The sequence below is a fragment of the Colius striatus genome, chromosome 2, assembly GCF_028858725.1.
Source record: "Colius striatus isolate bColStr4 chromosome 2, bColStr4.1.hap1, whole genome shotgun sequence".
Taxonomy (NCBI): Eukaryota; Metazoa; Chordata; class Aves; order Coliiformes; family Coliidae; genus Colius; species Colius striatus.
Window position 1 is genome coordinate 109260313 of NC_084760.1, and position 13810 is coordinate 109274122.

Genomic DNA, 13810 nt, shown 5'->3' on the forward strand with positions numbered 1-13810 from the left:
CAACACTTCTAGGTCCTTTTCCACTGGGCAGCTTTGCACCTGCACATCGCCAAGTCTGTAGTGTTGCATGTGATGGTTGTGACCTTTATTGAAGCTCAGTCTCAGCCCATCCAGCCAACCTGTCCAGCCCCTTCTGTAAAGCCTGCCTTCACTAAAGCATATGAACACTCCAACCTAACTTGGTGTCATCTGCAAACTTACCAAGACAGAACTGTCAGGGAATATGTCCATCATGGAATATTGATTTGATATTTTGACTGCATAAAAAGCCTTGTATATTATCTTCTAAGACTACAGGAGAGTAATAATTAAAATGCTTCAATTAAATCACACTGACTGTGAGAAATCTGAAACAGCCTCTTGGTCTGAGCTAGGCTCCAGTTATTTATGTGTCTTTAAATGGTGAATAGATGCTAGATCATACTTTGAGAGTTTACTTTTAGCTTCAGTGAGACATGACAGAGCCATTAATGCATTTCTTGTGTTAGCTTCAGCTAATTGTCCTTCAGCCTGAGGTATCAGAACGTAGCCAAAGGCCTCATTAATTTGGGCCTGCCTATGCATTCTTGCTTAAATGCTGTCAAATGAGTGGTGTAACCAATAAAAAAAAGTCTTCAGAACAATGTTCAGCTGGCCTGCAGCAGCCTCCTAACATGATAGATGGTCATGAAGTGCTGTGGTTCTCATACAGGGAGTGAAGAGACTGAAGCACCTTTGTCCTCCAGAGGACTTACAGAGGACCCTCTGTAAGTGAGCACGGGTCCCAGGCATGACGCATGCCAACAGAACAAGCAGGTACAATGTAAAGCTGTGCTGTCAAGCCTCCTCTTGTACTGCTCTCTTTTTCTTCCAGTGCTGTCATCTTTTCTCAGTAATGCCATCAGTAAGACTTGCAGTAGCAGTGATGCAGTTTAAGGTACCCTTTTCATTCTCACATTTCTTGTTCTTTTTTTCCCCACTTAGGCTACATCTACAGAAGAACAATTTGACCAACAGACATCACAGTTTCCTTTTGGCCTGCCAGAGCCCTGCCTGGAAGCAGGAGCTATTCTTAGTCCAACCAAGATTACTCCAGTCCCTAAGCCCAGAACAGTCCAACCTGGGAAGCCTCAGGAGCGCAGCGGGAGCAGCGAAGGGCAGCCGCCCTCAGCAAGCGCAGCCGAGGCCGTCATGCTGCCTCCCCCAAACGCTGCCTTTGCCCCGAAGGTGCCACCACGAAGAAAGAAGTCGGCTCCTGCAGCTCTTCATCTGCAAGTTCTGCAGAGCAGTGATAACCCCCTTTTTAGTGGGTTAATGTTCAACTCCAACAACAATCCTGGGTTCTGCCCCCAGGCTCAGGATGCTCCTGTCCCTGTGCAGGCTCCTCTCCCAGCTCCTACAGCCTCTGCCAGCCCAGAAAACACAACAAAGCAGTTGGCACCAAACACCAGCCTTCAGGCCCTCCCTGCACGGGGCAGCCAGCAGCCACAGCTCTCAGATACCTGCTCCCTTACAGAGAAAACCACTCTTTTGGACATAGACAAGGATCCTTCCTGCCCTCTTTCTGTACAGGCAGCATCAGCTACTTCTCCAGTGCACACTCCAGAAAACTTACAGCACCCCAGCTTGAAAGATTTCAGTCGCTGGGTTACATTTAGTGACGATGCTAGTGCACTGTCAGAAGGCTTCAAACAACTGCTTGTCTTAGAACAAAACAAAAATACCTTGATGAAGGCAAACACTGATTTAGAACTGTAAAACTGTATCCCCTTGATTAGAAATCATAATAATGATTCAAAAAGGATTCTTATTTAAGGAAAGAGATCATCTGTCCGTGCTACATTTCATTGTCATGCTTAAAAACAAAGATACTGCCCCTGGAGGGAAGTGTACAGAGTATATACATCCTAACATTATCTACACCTTGTTTGGAAAAAGTCTTTATTCTAAGTTATTTCTTTTTATTAATCCAGCTTAAGAATTGTTATTTCATTGCAGGTACTAGAAATCCTATGTAAGAACATGTAATGATGTAGGGAAAAAGGGACTTTAAGGAAAGCATTTCTCCTGTGAAATTTATATATATTAATCCATTTCTGTCACTTGAAATAAAGCCCCCTTGTCATCAAGTCAGACCACTACAGTTATTCTGGAACAACCACCCAAAAGAGGAATACATACCTGTGTAACTGCTATTGTTCTGCTGCTTCTTGTAGATCTTCACCAGGCCCTAACACTTACCTTGTTAAACTCGGTCCTGGGCTAAAAGTAAAATGAAAGGCATGTGCCATGAAGCTGTAGAGCAGAACCATGTGAGGTGCTTTCTCAACAAGAAATGCCTGCTTTTACTCCAGACCAGGCATGTGCACCCCCATGTTGCACCAGGCCTCTTCCACCTGCCATGCTGGTCCTGCTGCTGCAACAACATGCCCCATATAGTGTGAAGAGAGGGGGGTGGCCTCTCACAATGCCACTTTGACCTACAGCGAGATCCCAGCCCTCCCTAGGTGCTTTTCCACCAGAGTCTGAAAACACACTCTGGCTTTGTTCACAGCCAGCCAGCACCCAACAAACTACCTTACAACAGCACATGGGCAATGACAATCCCTTCCCAAAGGAACACCACGGTCTGCCCAGGTAGTACCTGTGCAAATACTGTAGAGATACAGTGGAGAGCTGAGCCATGTTGATGACACAGGTCATTAGCATATTAATATCTCATGCTAAAGACAGTTCAATAATTCAGTAGTGTCACTCTTCCTTTGTAAAAAAAAAATCTCCACCAGTCTTGTATTTCCACAGAGGAGATGAGGAAGGAATTGGCTTTGCAAGTTAAGTTTATGCACACATAACATGGGCTGTTGTGCCCTGACACTACCCCACAAGCACATTACTGGGGCCAGCAGAGAACAACACGTACGGCCTAATATCAAGGAGTTTGCCCACTGACAGTAAAGCTCAACTGGGACACCCAAGGGGTAGGCTGGCAGGGGCTGGAAGCATGTGGAACTACTGCTCATCAGTGGCCATGTTGTATGTGCTACCAGGCCAGGAGCCTCCACGTGCCTCCCTTTCACCTCAGCAGCTGAGGTAAAGCCATGCTGCCCCACAGGGACAGGCAGCCTTAAGCAACAACATGAGCACTGCAGCTGAGCTGGGAAGGTAAGGAATGCAACTAGACCTGTGCAATTAGGTTGAAGGCAAACATAAGCAGCATGTGCAACACCGTAAACAAAGCTGTTGCTCAGGTGCACCACACAGGGACTGTAGCAAGGAGGTGGCTGCAATGCAGAGAGTAGGACTAACAGATGAGCAGCTACCAGCTTCTGGGCTGGGCAGGTTCTTGCAAATGGGGTTTAAAAGCTGATCCTGTTCCATAGTTCAGCCTGACAGCCTTGCTTGGGGAAGCACCCCATGTTAGCCATGCAGAAACCCTCGGCAAGTTCTCCTGCCTCCTGCCTGCTTTGCCATCCATCCAGCATTCCACCAGCACCTGGGATGTGTCCCAGGTGAATCTACAGGTCACTTACCTTGGTGGGCTGATGGGTGATGGATCACTGCTTGGCTCAACACACACTGGATCGTCATTCTGAAGCCATCATCCCTCGGTTACTGGCAAGCCTGCAGTCCTGATTCTCAGGAGCCCAAGACTTTGGTGAGGATAATCCATGGTGTTGAATGCATCTGTTCCCTGCTGTAGCCACACAGGCTCTTGCCCTGCTGGTGCCCTGAACCCCTATGCCAGAGCTGCCCTTTGTTCAAAGCAGGCAGTTGATAAACAGGTTGCAGCTTGTCATGGTAACGTGGTAGAAGAAGCAGCAAGATCTTTTCTTATTAAAGGGAGGACAGCATTTTTAAGCAGTTGGTAAAGATGAAAAAAAAACCCTCTTTTTCCAGTTTGGGGGTTTTTTTTGGCAAAAAAAGATATATTTTAAAAGTTCAGACATTTTTTTCCCACCATAGGAAAATTAATTGGCTTGTTCTCAGCTTCTTGGAAACTGGGAATTCAGCCATTTTTTTACTTGTAATGCCTACCTGTTTCAGTGCCACTGCCCAATTTTGAACACAAGACATGCTGCAGGAGAGGATGCTGCCTTTGCCTGAGCACCTGCCACCATCATCCAATCCCTTGTTGGCCAGACACTTAAAAAAAATCCCCAAAACCTTCAGAGGCCAAACCAATAACACCCAGTGCTAAGCTGCTTAGGCAAGTGCTGGTTTAATAGGGTATAGCAGGCTGGTGAATAAAACTGAAGATAGTTGTATCCCTAGAAGATGACACAGAGCTTTAGCCTCTTCATCCTCCTCTTAAAAAAAAAAAGGCAGTGAATATTTATGGGCACATCTCAGTATAAAACATTAACAGCAGTAAAAAAGAAAGAGTGCATTATATGACCATATCCAATATTTTCTGCAAAGATAATTAACAGCTCTAGGACAGCTAATTTACATGTTAATGAAAGTGTTAGCAGGAAAACCAATTAAAGTGGATTTATACAAGTCAAATAAAATCTGCTTTATTACTCTCCTTGAATAAGAGAGGTATGTAGCCTTTAGCATTGTAGCTCACATGTCTCTCCATGGCAAGTCACCCGCTACAGCACAAGGCCCGGCAGGTAGCTGACTGTCACTACCAGCGCCAGCATACGCTGTTCACTTGCAGCAAATCGAGGCACAGGAACAGACAGTCCAGCTGAAGAGGTTACAGCAGAGAATGGGGAATCTCCTGTACTGACATGCTATCTTCCCCTCTGGTGCCCAACACCCCACGCCTGTGTTTTCAGAGGCTTATGACCTGTGTTCTCATCTCAGTGCTCAGGAGAAGCTCAGCAGGGCCAGGCTTGCTCTGCATTTGGGAAACTACTACAGCAAACTCTGCCTGCAGGAGGTGGTGGTTCCTTCCTTCTCGTTCAGTAGAAAGCTGTTCCCCACCACAATGTGAGAAGGAAGGACGTGAGTAACCTGAACCAAGGGAACCCACGGCAGGGCTCTGTCCTCAGCTCTGCTGCTCGTTCTGACTAGGGCACTACCAACAGCAACCACAGTGATGGCTGGCGGTCTCGAGGGCCACACAACAGGGTGGCAAGAAGTGGCTCTCCTGTGACAGCCTTCGTGTTGTGAATCCAGCACTTGGAAATCTTGGTGAAGGCAGTGACAACTGACATACCAGCTGCCAGTCTGTAAGTGTCTGGAGGCTCGTTTAGCTTGAGAGACTGTGGCACAGGACTATGACCACATGAGCTTGCCCAGGACCCTGTCATATAGCAACTTCATGTTGCTACAGGCATCCTGGTTGTTCAGCTGCATTTGTGTTCATGCTCTCCTTGCTACAGCAACTGCCCAGTTTAGCTTTTTTAGGTGAGTGATCACTGAAACAACCAAAAGAAAGAGGATGAAAACTAAAACAGTTTAGAATTTCTGCTCCAACAAAACCACTTTTCACTTTTGCTTTTTCCTTTTTGTCCAGAATTGACATTTTCACCATATGGAAAACTTCTCTTTTCTGATTGCTCCATGGTGCCAGGCAGAGCAGCTCAAATCCCACTGAAAGCCAGGTTGCACTACTGAAATCACAGCAATTAAAAACTTGACAACTGCTGCTACCAGAAGCACCAGTAGAGTTATATAAGGGTGCTGGACAAGTGCACAGGGCTGGACAAACTGCTATTAGCCCTCCCTTTCTATCTTATGATTTCAGTCTTGGATGTCACAATGCAAACAAAGTACCATCTCAAACAATTCACACATACCTGTTAGCCACACCTGCAGCTGAGTTCCCATAAAGGCACTATTCTGAATCAATGTGACACCAGGGAAGCATGAAAGCTGAAGCTACTAATGGGAAGGAGAGATGATAGCTGTGCAACAGACCCCCTGGCCCTTGAAGCAATGTCTGTACATTCTGCAGGAGGCACTTTTGCAAAGTCTAAGAGCACAAATGAAAAACTGTTCATTCTGGTAAAACTGATGACCGGCTGCACTCCCCAGTACCTCTCACCAAAGGCAAAAGGAAGGTAAACGTGACATTCTTCCAGCATGGGACAATCACTAAAAAACCCCCAACGTGGGTCTTTAACAAAAGTGATCCAGAGCATTCATCTGCAGATGATTGATTCACCTTTAATACATTTTGTGGCATATCTAGTACATTTTAAAAACCACATTTCATCACTATATTAAAAAAAAACCCCAGACCCAACAAACACCATCCCTCCATCAAAATATTAGTTTCAAAAGTCACCCATATATACAGTTACAAAAAGGAGAAAGTTCCAGTTACAGTAACAAAACATAGATGCATTTACTGAGACTAATGTGTAATGTCATTGATGGGAACCCCTGCAAGCCAAAGAAGTCTGTTAAAATCAATAGAAGATCTGTCCTGTGAAACCCACGTTCAGTTACTAGAAGCCTCATCTAGTCACAATGAATTCCACACACCCTCTACTTTGTGAATACAAAGTTTTCTAATATATTTACACTTTGAAGTCGAAACCACAGTGTGAAAAGGACAAACCTCTTTGGCAGTTACAACAGTTCTGTTACCTTTCCTATCTGAAATGTTGCCGTGCAGTGTTCTTACCTACATCTCAGGGAGGGGAAAAAAAGACAACCACTTATTTTTTCCAGTGTAGTGCTGTACATTCTCTGAACTGCTCTCGTGAAATTTGACTTTGCAACTCAAGCAGGTCAGCTTCCTGAAGTGCATTTGCAGTGTCCTCTTGGGCTGGAGAGCTTAAGTGGGAACAGCAGAGGCAGTCTCAAGACCTGGCAGGACTGCAATGACCACTGGCGCCTGGACCAAGCCCACGCAGAACTGCAAAGTGCATCCCACCTCTTTGGTGGCTTTCACAGCCATGATATTAAGGCCAGTGAAATTAGATTCATCTCAAAGAAAGGATGCCAAGAGATGTCTGAAGCCTGTCATCAATACAGGCCTTATTTAGCAAATGGTTTGCTAGGGCAGAAAGGCCTAATCATTGTCTCTGTTTTCAGAGAGGGTTGGGGTGTAAGGAAAGGAAGAAGAGAGACCACAACTAGATTAGGTTGCTTTTAACTACATTGCAAACTATCTGACACTTCTTAAAGTGACTGAACACTGCAATAGGTTGGGTTTTTTTTCCTAAAAATACTTATTTTTCACCAGTACTGTTAAGGTACCCTTAATGTAAACATAAACACTACTCTTTTTCCTCTATATCTACACCAATAAATACACTTGGGCTTCAAGAAACAAAAATGTTTGGCATCTTCTGCTTTTCCAGTGGAACCTTACATCACCTGATTTTTTTCCTGCTTTACTTTTTCTCTATCTGTGCTCCAAACTCTAAGCATCTGCTTCTTTTTGGCAGGGCCTACATTTGAGTCTTTCCAATGCTCTTCTTTAAATCAGCTAAAGAAAGAATTTCTGAATGAGTTATAGGAGTAGCAGGGATCTGAACGTACCATCTTCTGGGTATGTCCCAAGAGTAAAGCGAAAGAGCTAAGCCTCTGTTCTGTACCTTCCATGTGAGCAAGCACAGAACTGCTCTGAGCCTGACCAGATCCACACTGTCCCAAAGAAAGCAACCTCACAAGTCGCTAAGATTAAGAGAGAAATGTACAAGAAGCTGAACATTTCTTTTCTTTCTTTTCATTTCTACAAACAGATTATAATAACTAGAGTGGTCTGTGCAAGGAAACCTACCAATCCATCTCTTTGAGGCAGAAAACAGATGGCATATTTGCTGAAAAAAATCTGAGTGGTCTATGAAGTTAAAACACAAATTATGACAACTCCTGCATTTCAGCCACTAGACCAAAATGCTTCATTCACTTGCCTGAACTTCTTCAGGCTGCAGTTCAACTACTTAAATGTAGACACTGAACCAAAGTTTTGAGGCAGCTACATGCTGCTTCTCTCTTCCTTTGAGTAAACAAATAACCACCTCTGTTAATTGTTTCTCATGCTGTCTGTAACACAGACTTTAGTCCCAGATGTAGATTTACCTTACTGAGACCACCTACACAGAGTAAGACTTTTTTGGTGCGGGGTTGATTTTTTTTGCTAAAAGAAGATATCCTGCACACTCTCTTTAGTCTAGTTGTGTTGCTCTAGAGGGATATCTGGAGAGTAAGTGAAACTTCTTTCAACTGAATCCCCAATTCCCTCCCAGACAAGTTGCTGGAGAATTTACTCACATTTTGTCAGCAGATCATGGCCAATCTTCGGGGGTTTTTGGCCAAGTTTATAGGACTTCAGTTTGTATTTATTTCAAATACATTTCAGGAGATGTGTCCAAGTTGGAGATGTACTGAAAATTATTTCAGCAGCAGATACTATTCACATAGCATCTTTGTAGTTCTGCAGATCCCCTAACAAAGAAGAACTTACTGTGTTACATCAAATGGAAGAAATAAGCAGCCAAGGATGGCAAAATCTCAGTCTCGAAGTTCTTGGGCTAAAACATCCTGAATGAACTTCAATGTACGTTGGTACAAGAAAGCATCCTTCTTCTTTGGCTTACAAATATTTAGATGATTAACATCCACTGGAATAAGGTCTCCAATTCCTAACTCTGGGAGAGGGAAAAAACCAAGAAAATCACCACTCAAGTTCATAAGATCAATTAGACTGAAAAAGCACATCTTGCCCTAGCAATTTCTCTCTCAAAAGCAACTTCTCCTGTCTTCATTTTAACTGTTTTGTCTTCATCATTTTTTAATGTGCTAAAAGCATCACTACACACTCTTACAGACAAATAGAGCTACACATTGCTACAAATACCACACCGGTAAACCAAACAATTAGCTTGTTGTTTTACTGTCTTTATTGGGAATGCACAAATGTACATTTCTCCATACAGACAGCTCTGAATAATCAAAAGTTCATTTATCAGCATCTGATTGACAGTAAAGTCCTGACTGAAGTTTAAGCACTGACATGAACAGGGATAGAGTTCAATCCAGGTTATGTAGATTCTGAACTCCACTAATTGTCCATGTTACTTATAAAGTACTTTGATGTGGACATTAAAAGTGGAACCAGAATGAACCTGAACACCACCACAAATCACATTTCCGAGGGAAATGAAAAATTCACGTTGCTGAATTGTAGAATTCAAGTTTTCCATTTTCAGCTATTAATTTCAGAGCATGCTACAGCATTTATTCTTTCCTGACAGCTATCACTACTGGTGAACTTTCCAGTTAGGACACTGTGACTGACAGATTCCAGCTTGTTATCTATTCACTCAACACCCTGAGAAATCCTCCATTTTGCCTGTAACTCTTGTAACCGAGTAAAATGTCACTAGAGCAGGATGAAGACTTGCTTTCATGTGCCCAAGCATGCATGTAAGAAACAGTGAGTGCACTGCTTGTCAGCCTGGGTTCTGAACAAAAAGAGTGGCGTGTCACTGAACCTCTAAAGGCTTCCAAGAACTCACGTGCTGCATTGTGTGGCATCTCTACAGGAGGAGAAACATGCTACAAAATTCTAAGCACACAGTGCTTATTTGTGCGCTCTGTTACTAAATAAAACAAAAAAAGTGCCCAGTTTCTCAGTCCTTGACAATAAAATTTGCAACATTATTGCAAAAAATTGCTTCTTTAGAAGACTTATTGAAAAAAACACTGCTAAATACTGACTCAATAAAACAGGAATGTACAGTCCTCCTTTTCGAAGGCAACTAACCTTGCATTTAACCTGGTGGATTTAGCTGGCAGAAAGCCTGATCTAAACAGCCAACAAAGCAACAGTTTCTCTTCAAGGCCTTACATGTACCACAGGCAGCCAGAAGAGGGTTTCGCTCAAGGAAAACCTGAAACTAGCAGACTTAAAACAATTCTCTAAGTTGAACACCCATAGATGAAGAAATGAGCTGTCTTAAGTTTCCCTTCTACAAAGCCAAAAAGATGGAGGGAACTCTTTAGGAGACAAACTGTATTGCTTGAGTACCTGAGATATGGAAGATAAAGGACTCAACGCTGAAAAACAGCTTTGTGACTTTTTCCTTCCACTAGCAGTTTTCTAACTTTCTTCCTTATTTTTTAAAGGAGGAAACAGCTGGAATTTATGGAAGCTTCTGACACAGTATTCAGTCTACTACTGGAACATCTTTCACATGAGGAAAGGCTGTGGGATCTGGGGCTGTTTAGTCTGGAGAAGAGGAGACTGAGGGGAGATCTTATTAACATTTACAAATATCTAAAGGGTGGGTGTCAGGAGGTTGGGACATCCCTTTTTTCCATTGTAGCTAGCAACAGGACAAGGGGTAATGGGATGAAGCTGGAACACAAAAAGTTCCACTTAAACATAAGAAAAGACTATTTCCCTGTTGAGGTGAGGGAGCCCTGGCACAGGCTGCCCAGAGGGGTTGTGGAGTCTCCTTCCTTGGAGGTCTTCAAGACCCGCCTGGACATGTTCCTATGCGACCTGATCTAGGTGACCCTGCTTCTGCAATAATGCGGGGGTTGGACTAGATGATCTCTAAAGCTCCCTTCCAACCCCTACCATTCTATGATTCTACTTACAGAAAGATAAACAACAGTTACTCACCATTACAAAGGAAAGGACTACAACAACATAACCCTAGACCAGAGTCTACCCTTCTTTTTTCAATAAGTAAGTGTTAACTTACACTTATAAATCAAAACAAACAATTGCTGTTCTTGAATATAAATGTAGCTGCCTCTGATCTCAGCGGGGAGACTGTAATTTCAACTCAGCCAAAAGTTTAACCAAAAAACCCTCTATAACATAAAAGCACATTTTTCTGTGTCTTCCTACCATGGTATTTCTAATCCTCCCTCATAGAATCATAGAACGGGAGGGTTGGAAGGGACCTTTAGAGATCATCTAGTCCAACCCCTGCATTATTGATGCTCACAAGAATATATACAAAATTAAACTAATTAAATGGGTATTTGACTTACTTGCTGATTCCAGAGGTACTACGTGGAGTTTTAACATGCTGCCTATGTGTGTAGGCAAGGTTTCTGCAAAACTCAGCACTGAAAATTTCTTATCTTTGGCAAAAGCCAGGAAGTCATCATTCAGCTCTTTAAGGGCAGGAGAATCTGAGAAAAAGCAACAGAATTTTTGCAGTGTTATGTTGAGAACATAAGATTATAGCTTTTGTCTGGCAAGCCTGCATTTCTACATAGATGTTTTGGAAAAACTAATACTCTAGTAAGGAGTAGCATTTTGTTTGTAATTCCTTTTCTCCAGCTATTACATGCAACAATTCCTTATGTCTGCCTAGCATGGAATTCATTTAGAAAAGTCTAAAGTCCAGCACATGTTGAGTTACCACATTGCTAAATGGCCCAAACTACTCTCTGATAAACTTGCTCTGACTCCCCTTTCCCCCCCATACTTCTGTAATCAAATGACAAAACAGTTATTCAGAATTACTTAACAGTAACTCAACACACATCCCAAAACATAAAAAGGAAGTTTGTTGTTTTTATCCAGCTTTTTCTGACAGCACAATCAAAAAAACAAAGCATCATCAACAGATTAGCAGAGATCCCTGCTGCTAAATGGTAGCAAAGTGAGCATACCCTTGCTGAGTTCTTTAACCTCTACAGACGGAAAGAGGAGATATCTGGCATTTATGGAATATTCAGCCAGCTGGGAACCATGATGAGGTACACTATAAAATACGATTCCTCTGGTGTTGTTTACAATTTTATCCATTTCTGGATTCTTGGAAGCATCCACCAGCATCTTTTTGACTAGAAGACCTGGTAACAGAAACTGAATTATTGCAGGGATCTAAACCACTGTGAAAATAATGAGCACGCTATATTATCCATGAAACAAGTAACCACATTCTTGCCTCAGCTGATTAGTCCTTACTTTGTCAAGTATGTAAGATTAAGTTGAAAAAAAAACCAAACCAAACCTGAGAAAGCATTAAAACAAAATGGCAATGAATGATGCAAATCCAATTTGATCTGCTGTAAGCGTTGCTAATGACTTTTACTACACACCTGAACACAAATGGATTCCCATTTACATGAATTTCAACTCATTGATTTTGTGGTTTTAAATCAACACAGTAAAATCAAAGAGCAATAAAAACCCTTTCAAGATGTATATGCTATTGAACACAAGGCGTTAAGAAAGTAGAAATCTATTTTCCATTTTTAAGTCTTTGCAAATTATTTAGGTAAACTGCTCTGAATAATTGCATTTCAGTCTGAATTTGGTTAACAGCTTGTACTGAAAAATAATGGCAGATAAATACTTTACATCAAACAAGCAGTGTGCTTACCACCCATGCTATGTGATACCCACACCAGAGGTCTGTCTCCAACCCCAGCAGCTCTGAGCTTGTCCAGAAGCTCATTGCTCCTGTAAGCAATAGACTTCCTGCAAAGAAAAAACAAACACAAGCATGACGAAGCATGATAGGCTAAAAGGCAATGTTAAAACAGAATGAATTTTCAGTGATGCAAGTGAATTGGGTACATAAAACATTAATTACTTCATGTCTTTTGCTGCACTGAAAAAAATGTCCGAAACTTTTGTAAGGTTGGACAATAGGAATTGAGCTAAATTCAGTGTCTGGATCTGACTAGAAACTTTCATTTTATTTTCAGTCACCACTCATTTCTTTTAGCTTTAGTCCCACAAATCTGTTGAGGGGTTTTTAGATGGATTTATTGACACATTGTAACAAAATTATGGTTTTGTTTTATGACGGCATCATCCATGCATAATGTGAAACAGGACCAGGGCTAATGGGATGAAGCTGGAATACAAGTTCCATTTAAATATAAGAAAAAACTATTTTACTGTGAGGGTGAGGGAGCCCTGGCACAGGCTGCCCGGGGAGGGTGTGGAGTCTCCTTCCTTGGAGGTCTTCAAGACATGCCTGGACACTCTCCTGTGCGACCTGATCTAGGTGACCCTGCTTCTGCAGGGGGATTGGACTAGATGATCTCTAAAGCTCTCTTCCAACCCCTACCATTCTATGATTCTATGAAACAAGAATATACCTAATGTCTGATAAAAATGTACTTTGCTAAGTAAAGCTCAAACTGTGAGGCAACATATGGGAAGTTAATAACTAAATGCAAGTTCAACCCATACATTAAAAAAAAATGCACATAATGTTTGTTCCACTTTCCAGGCAGAAATCTCCAAATGCTTTATCCTGGAGTGGTATAAAAAGCACAATAATCTCCTCTTTATAAAATGGAGCTCTGGAAAGGATAAACTACATGTTAAAGGTTGAAAATCAATCCATGTTGCAACCAAAACAAAAGCAATGCCAATTCCCAATCTAAGCTTTCAAGTGCAACACTGCTCCTTGTAGTGTAACAAGAATCTAATACAGAAGACCCTTGGATAAAGGAAACATCAGGACATTGGGGTAACCACTGTGCAAAGTCTAAGTCCCTCCACCTCTATTGGTTCTCAGCACTCTCACTAGAAATTGCTTTTGTAACACATATGAAAAGGGTAAGTGTGATTCTTTTTAGCTGAACAATAGGCTTTAGGATAGCCGAGGGACATAAACATTCATTTTTCAAGCAGTGAATGAGCAGATATGCTTAGAACAATTGTGGGACTGTGATTCTACTGCTACATCCTTGTTTCTGCTAGTTAAAAACATTTTCAACATCTTTAGGTTTTTTATTAACCATATCAAATGATAACATAATCAAATACTATGCTTGGGGGACCATAAATAGCAAATAATGTAATTTTCCATTTTGTAATGAAAAAGGCATCATCTTAAAATAAAGAAAGGAATACAAGTTTACCTCTTTTCCATTTTTTTCTCCATTACATCTACACAGGAAAAAAGTTCTCTTAGAATCACAGAATTGTTTC

General features: G+C 42.0%; 2 protein-coding genes across 3 annotated transcripts in view; one reads left to right on the forward strand and one right to left on the reverse strand.

Annotated features, from left to right (window-relative positions):
* The window catches only part of SYNJ2 (synaptojanin 2), a 72077-nt gene extending 69985 nt beyond the window's left edge, over window positions 1-2092 (forward strand). Inside the window, exon 27 of the mRNA XM_061989034.1 lies at window positions 964-2092. Coding sequence (XP_061845018.1) covers window positions 964-1737 — 774 coding nt within the window. The 3' untranslated portion in view covers window positions 1738-2092. The remainder of the gene's footprint in view (window positions 1-963) is intronic.
* Window positions 2093-6085: 3993 nt separating this feature from the next.
* The window catches only part of SERAC1 (serine active site containing 1), a 28746-nt gene continuing 21021 nt past the window's right edge, over window positions 6086-13810 (reverse strand). For both annotated transcript variants that reach the window (XM_061989037.1, XM_061989036.1), the window contains 4 exons: window positions 12243-12340; window positions 11527-11709; window positions 10897-11040; window positions 6086-8537 (listed from right to left, as the gene is read on the reverse strand). In XM_061989037.1, coding sequence (XP_061845021.1) covers window positions 8401-8537; window positions 10897-11040; window positions 11527-11709; window positions 12243-12340 — 562 coding nt within the window. In that variant the 3' untranslated portion in view covers window positions 6086-8400. The remainder of the gene's footprint in view (window positions 8538-10896; window positions 11041-11526; window positions 11710-12242; window positions 12341-13810) is intronic.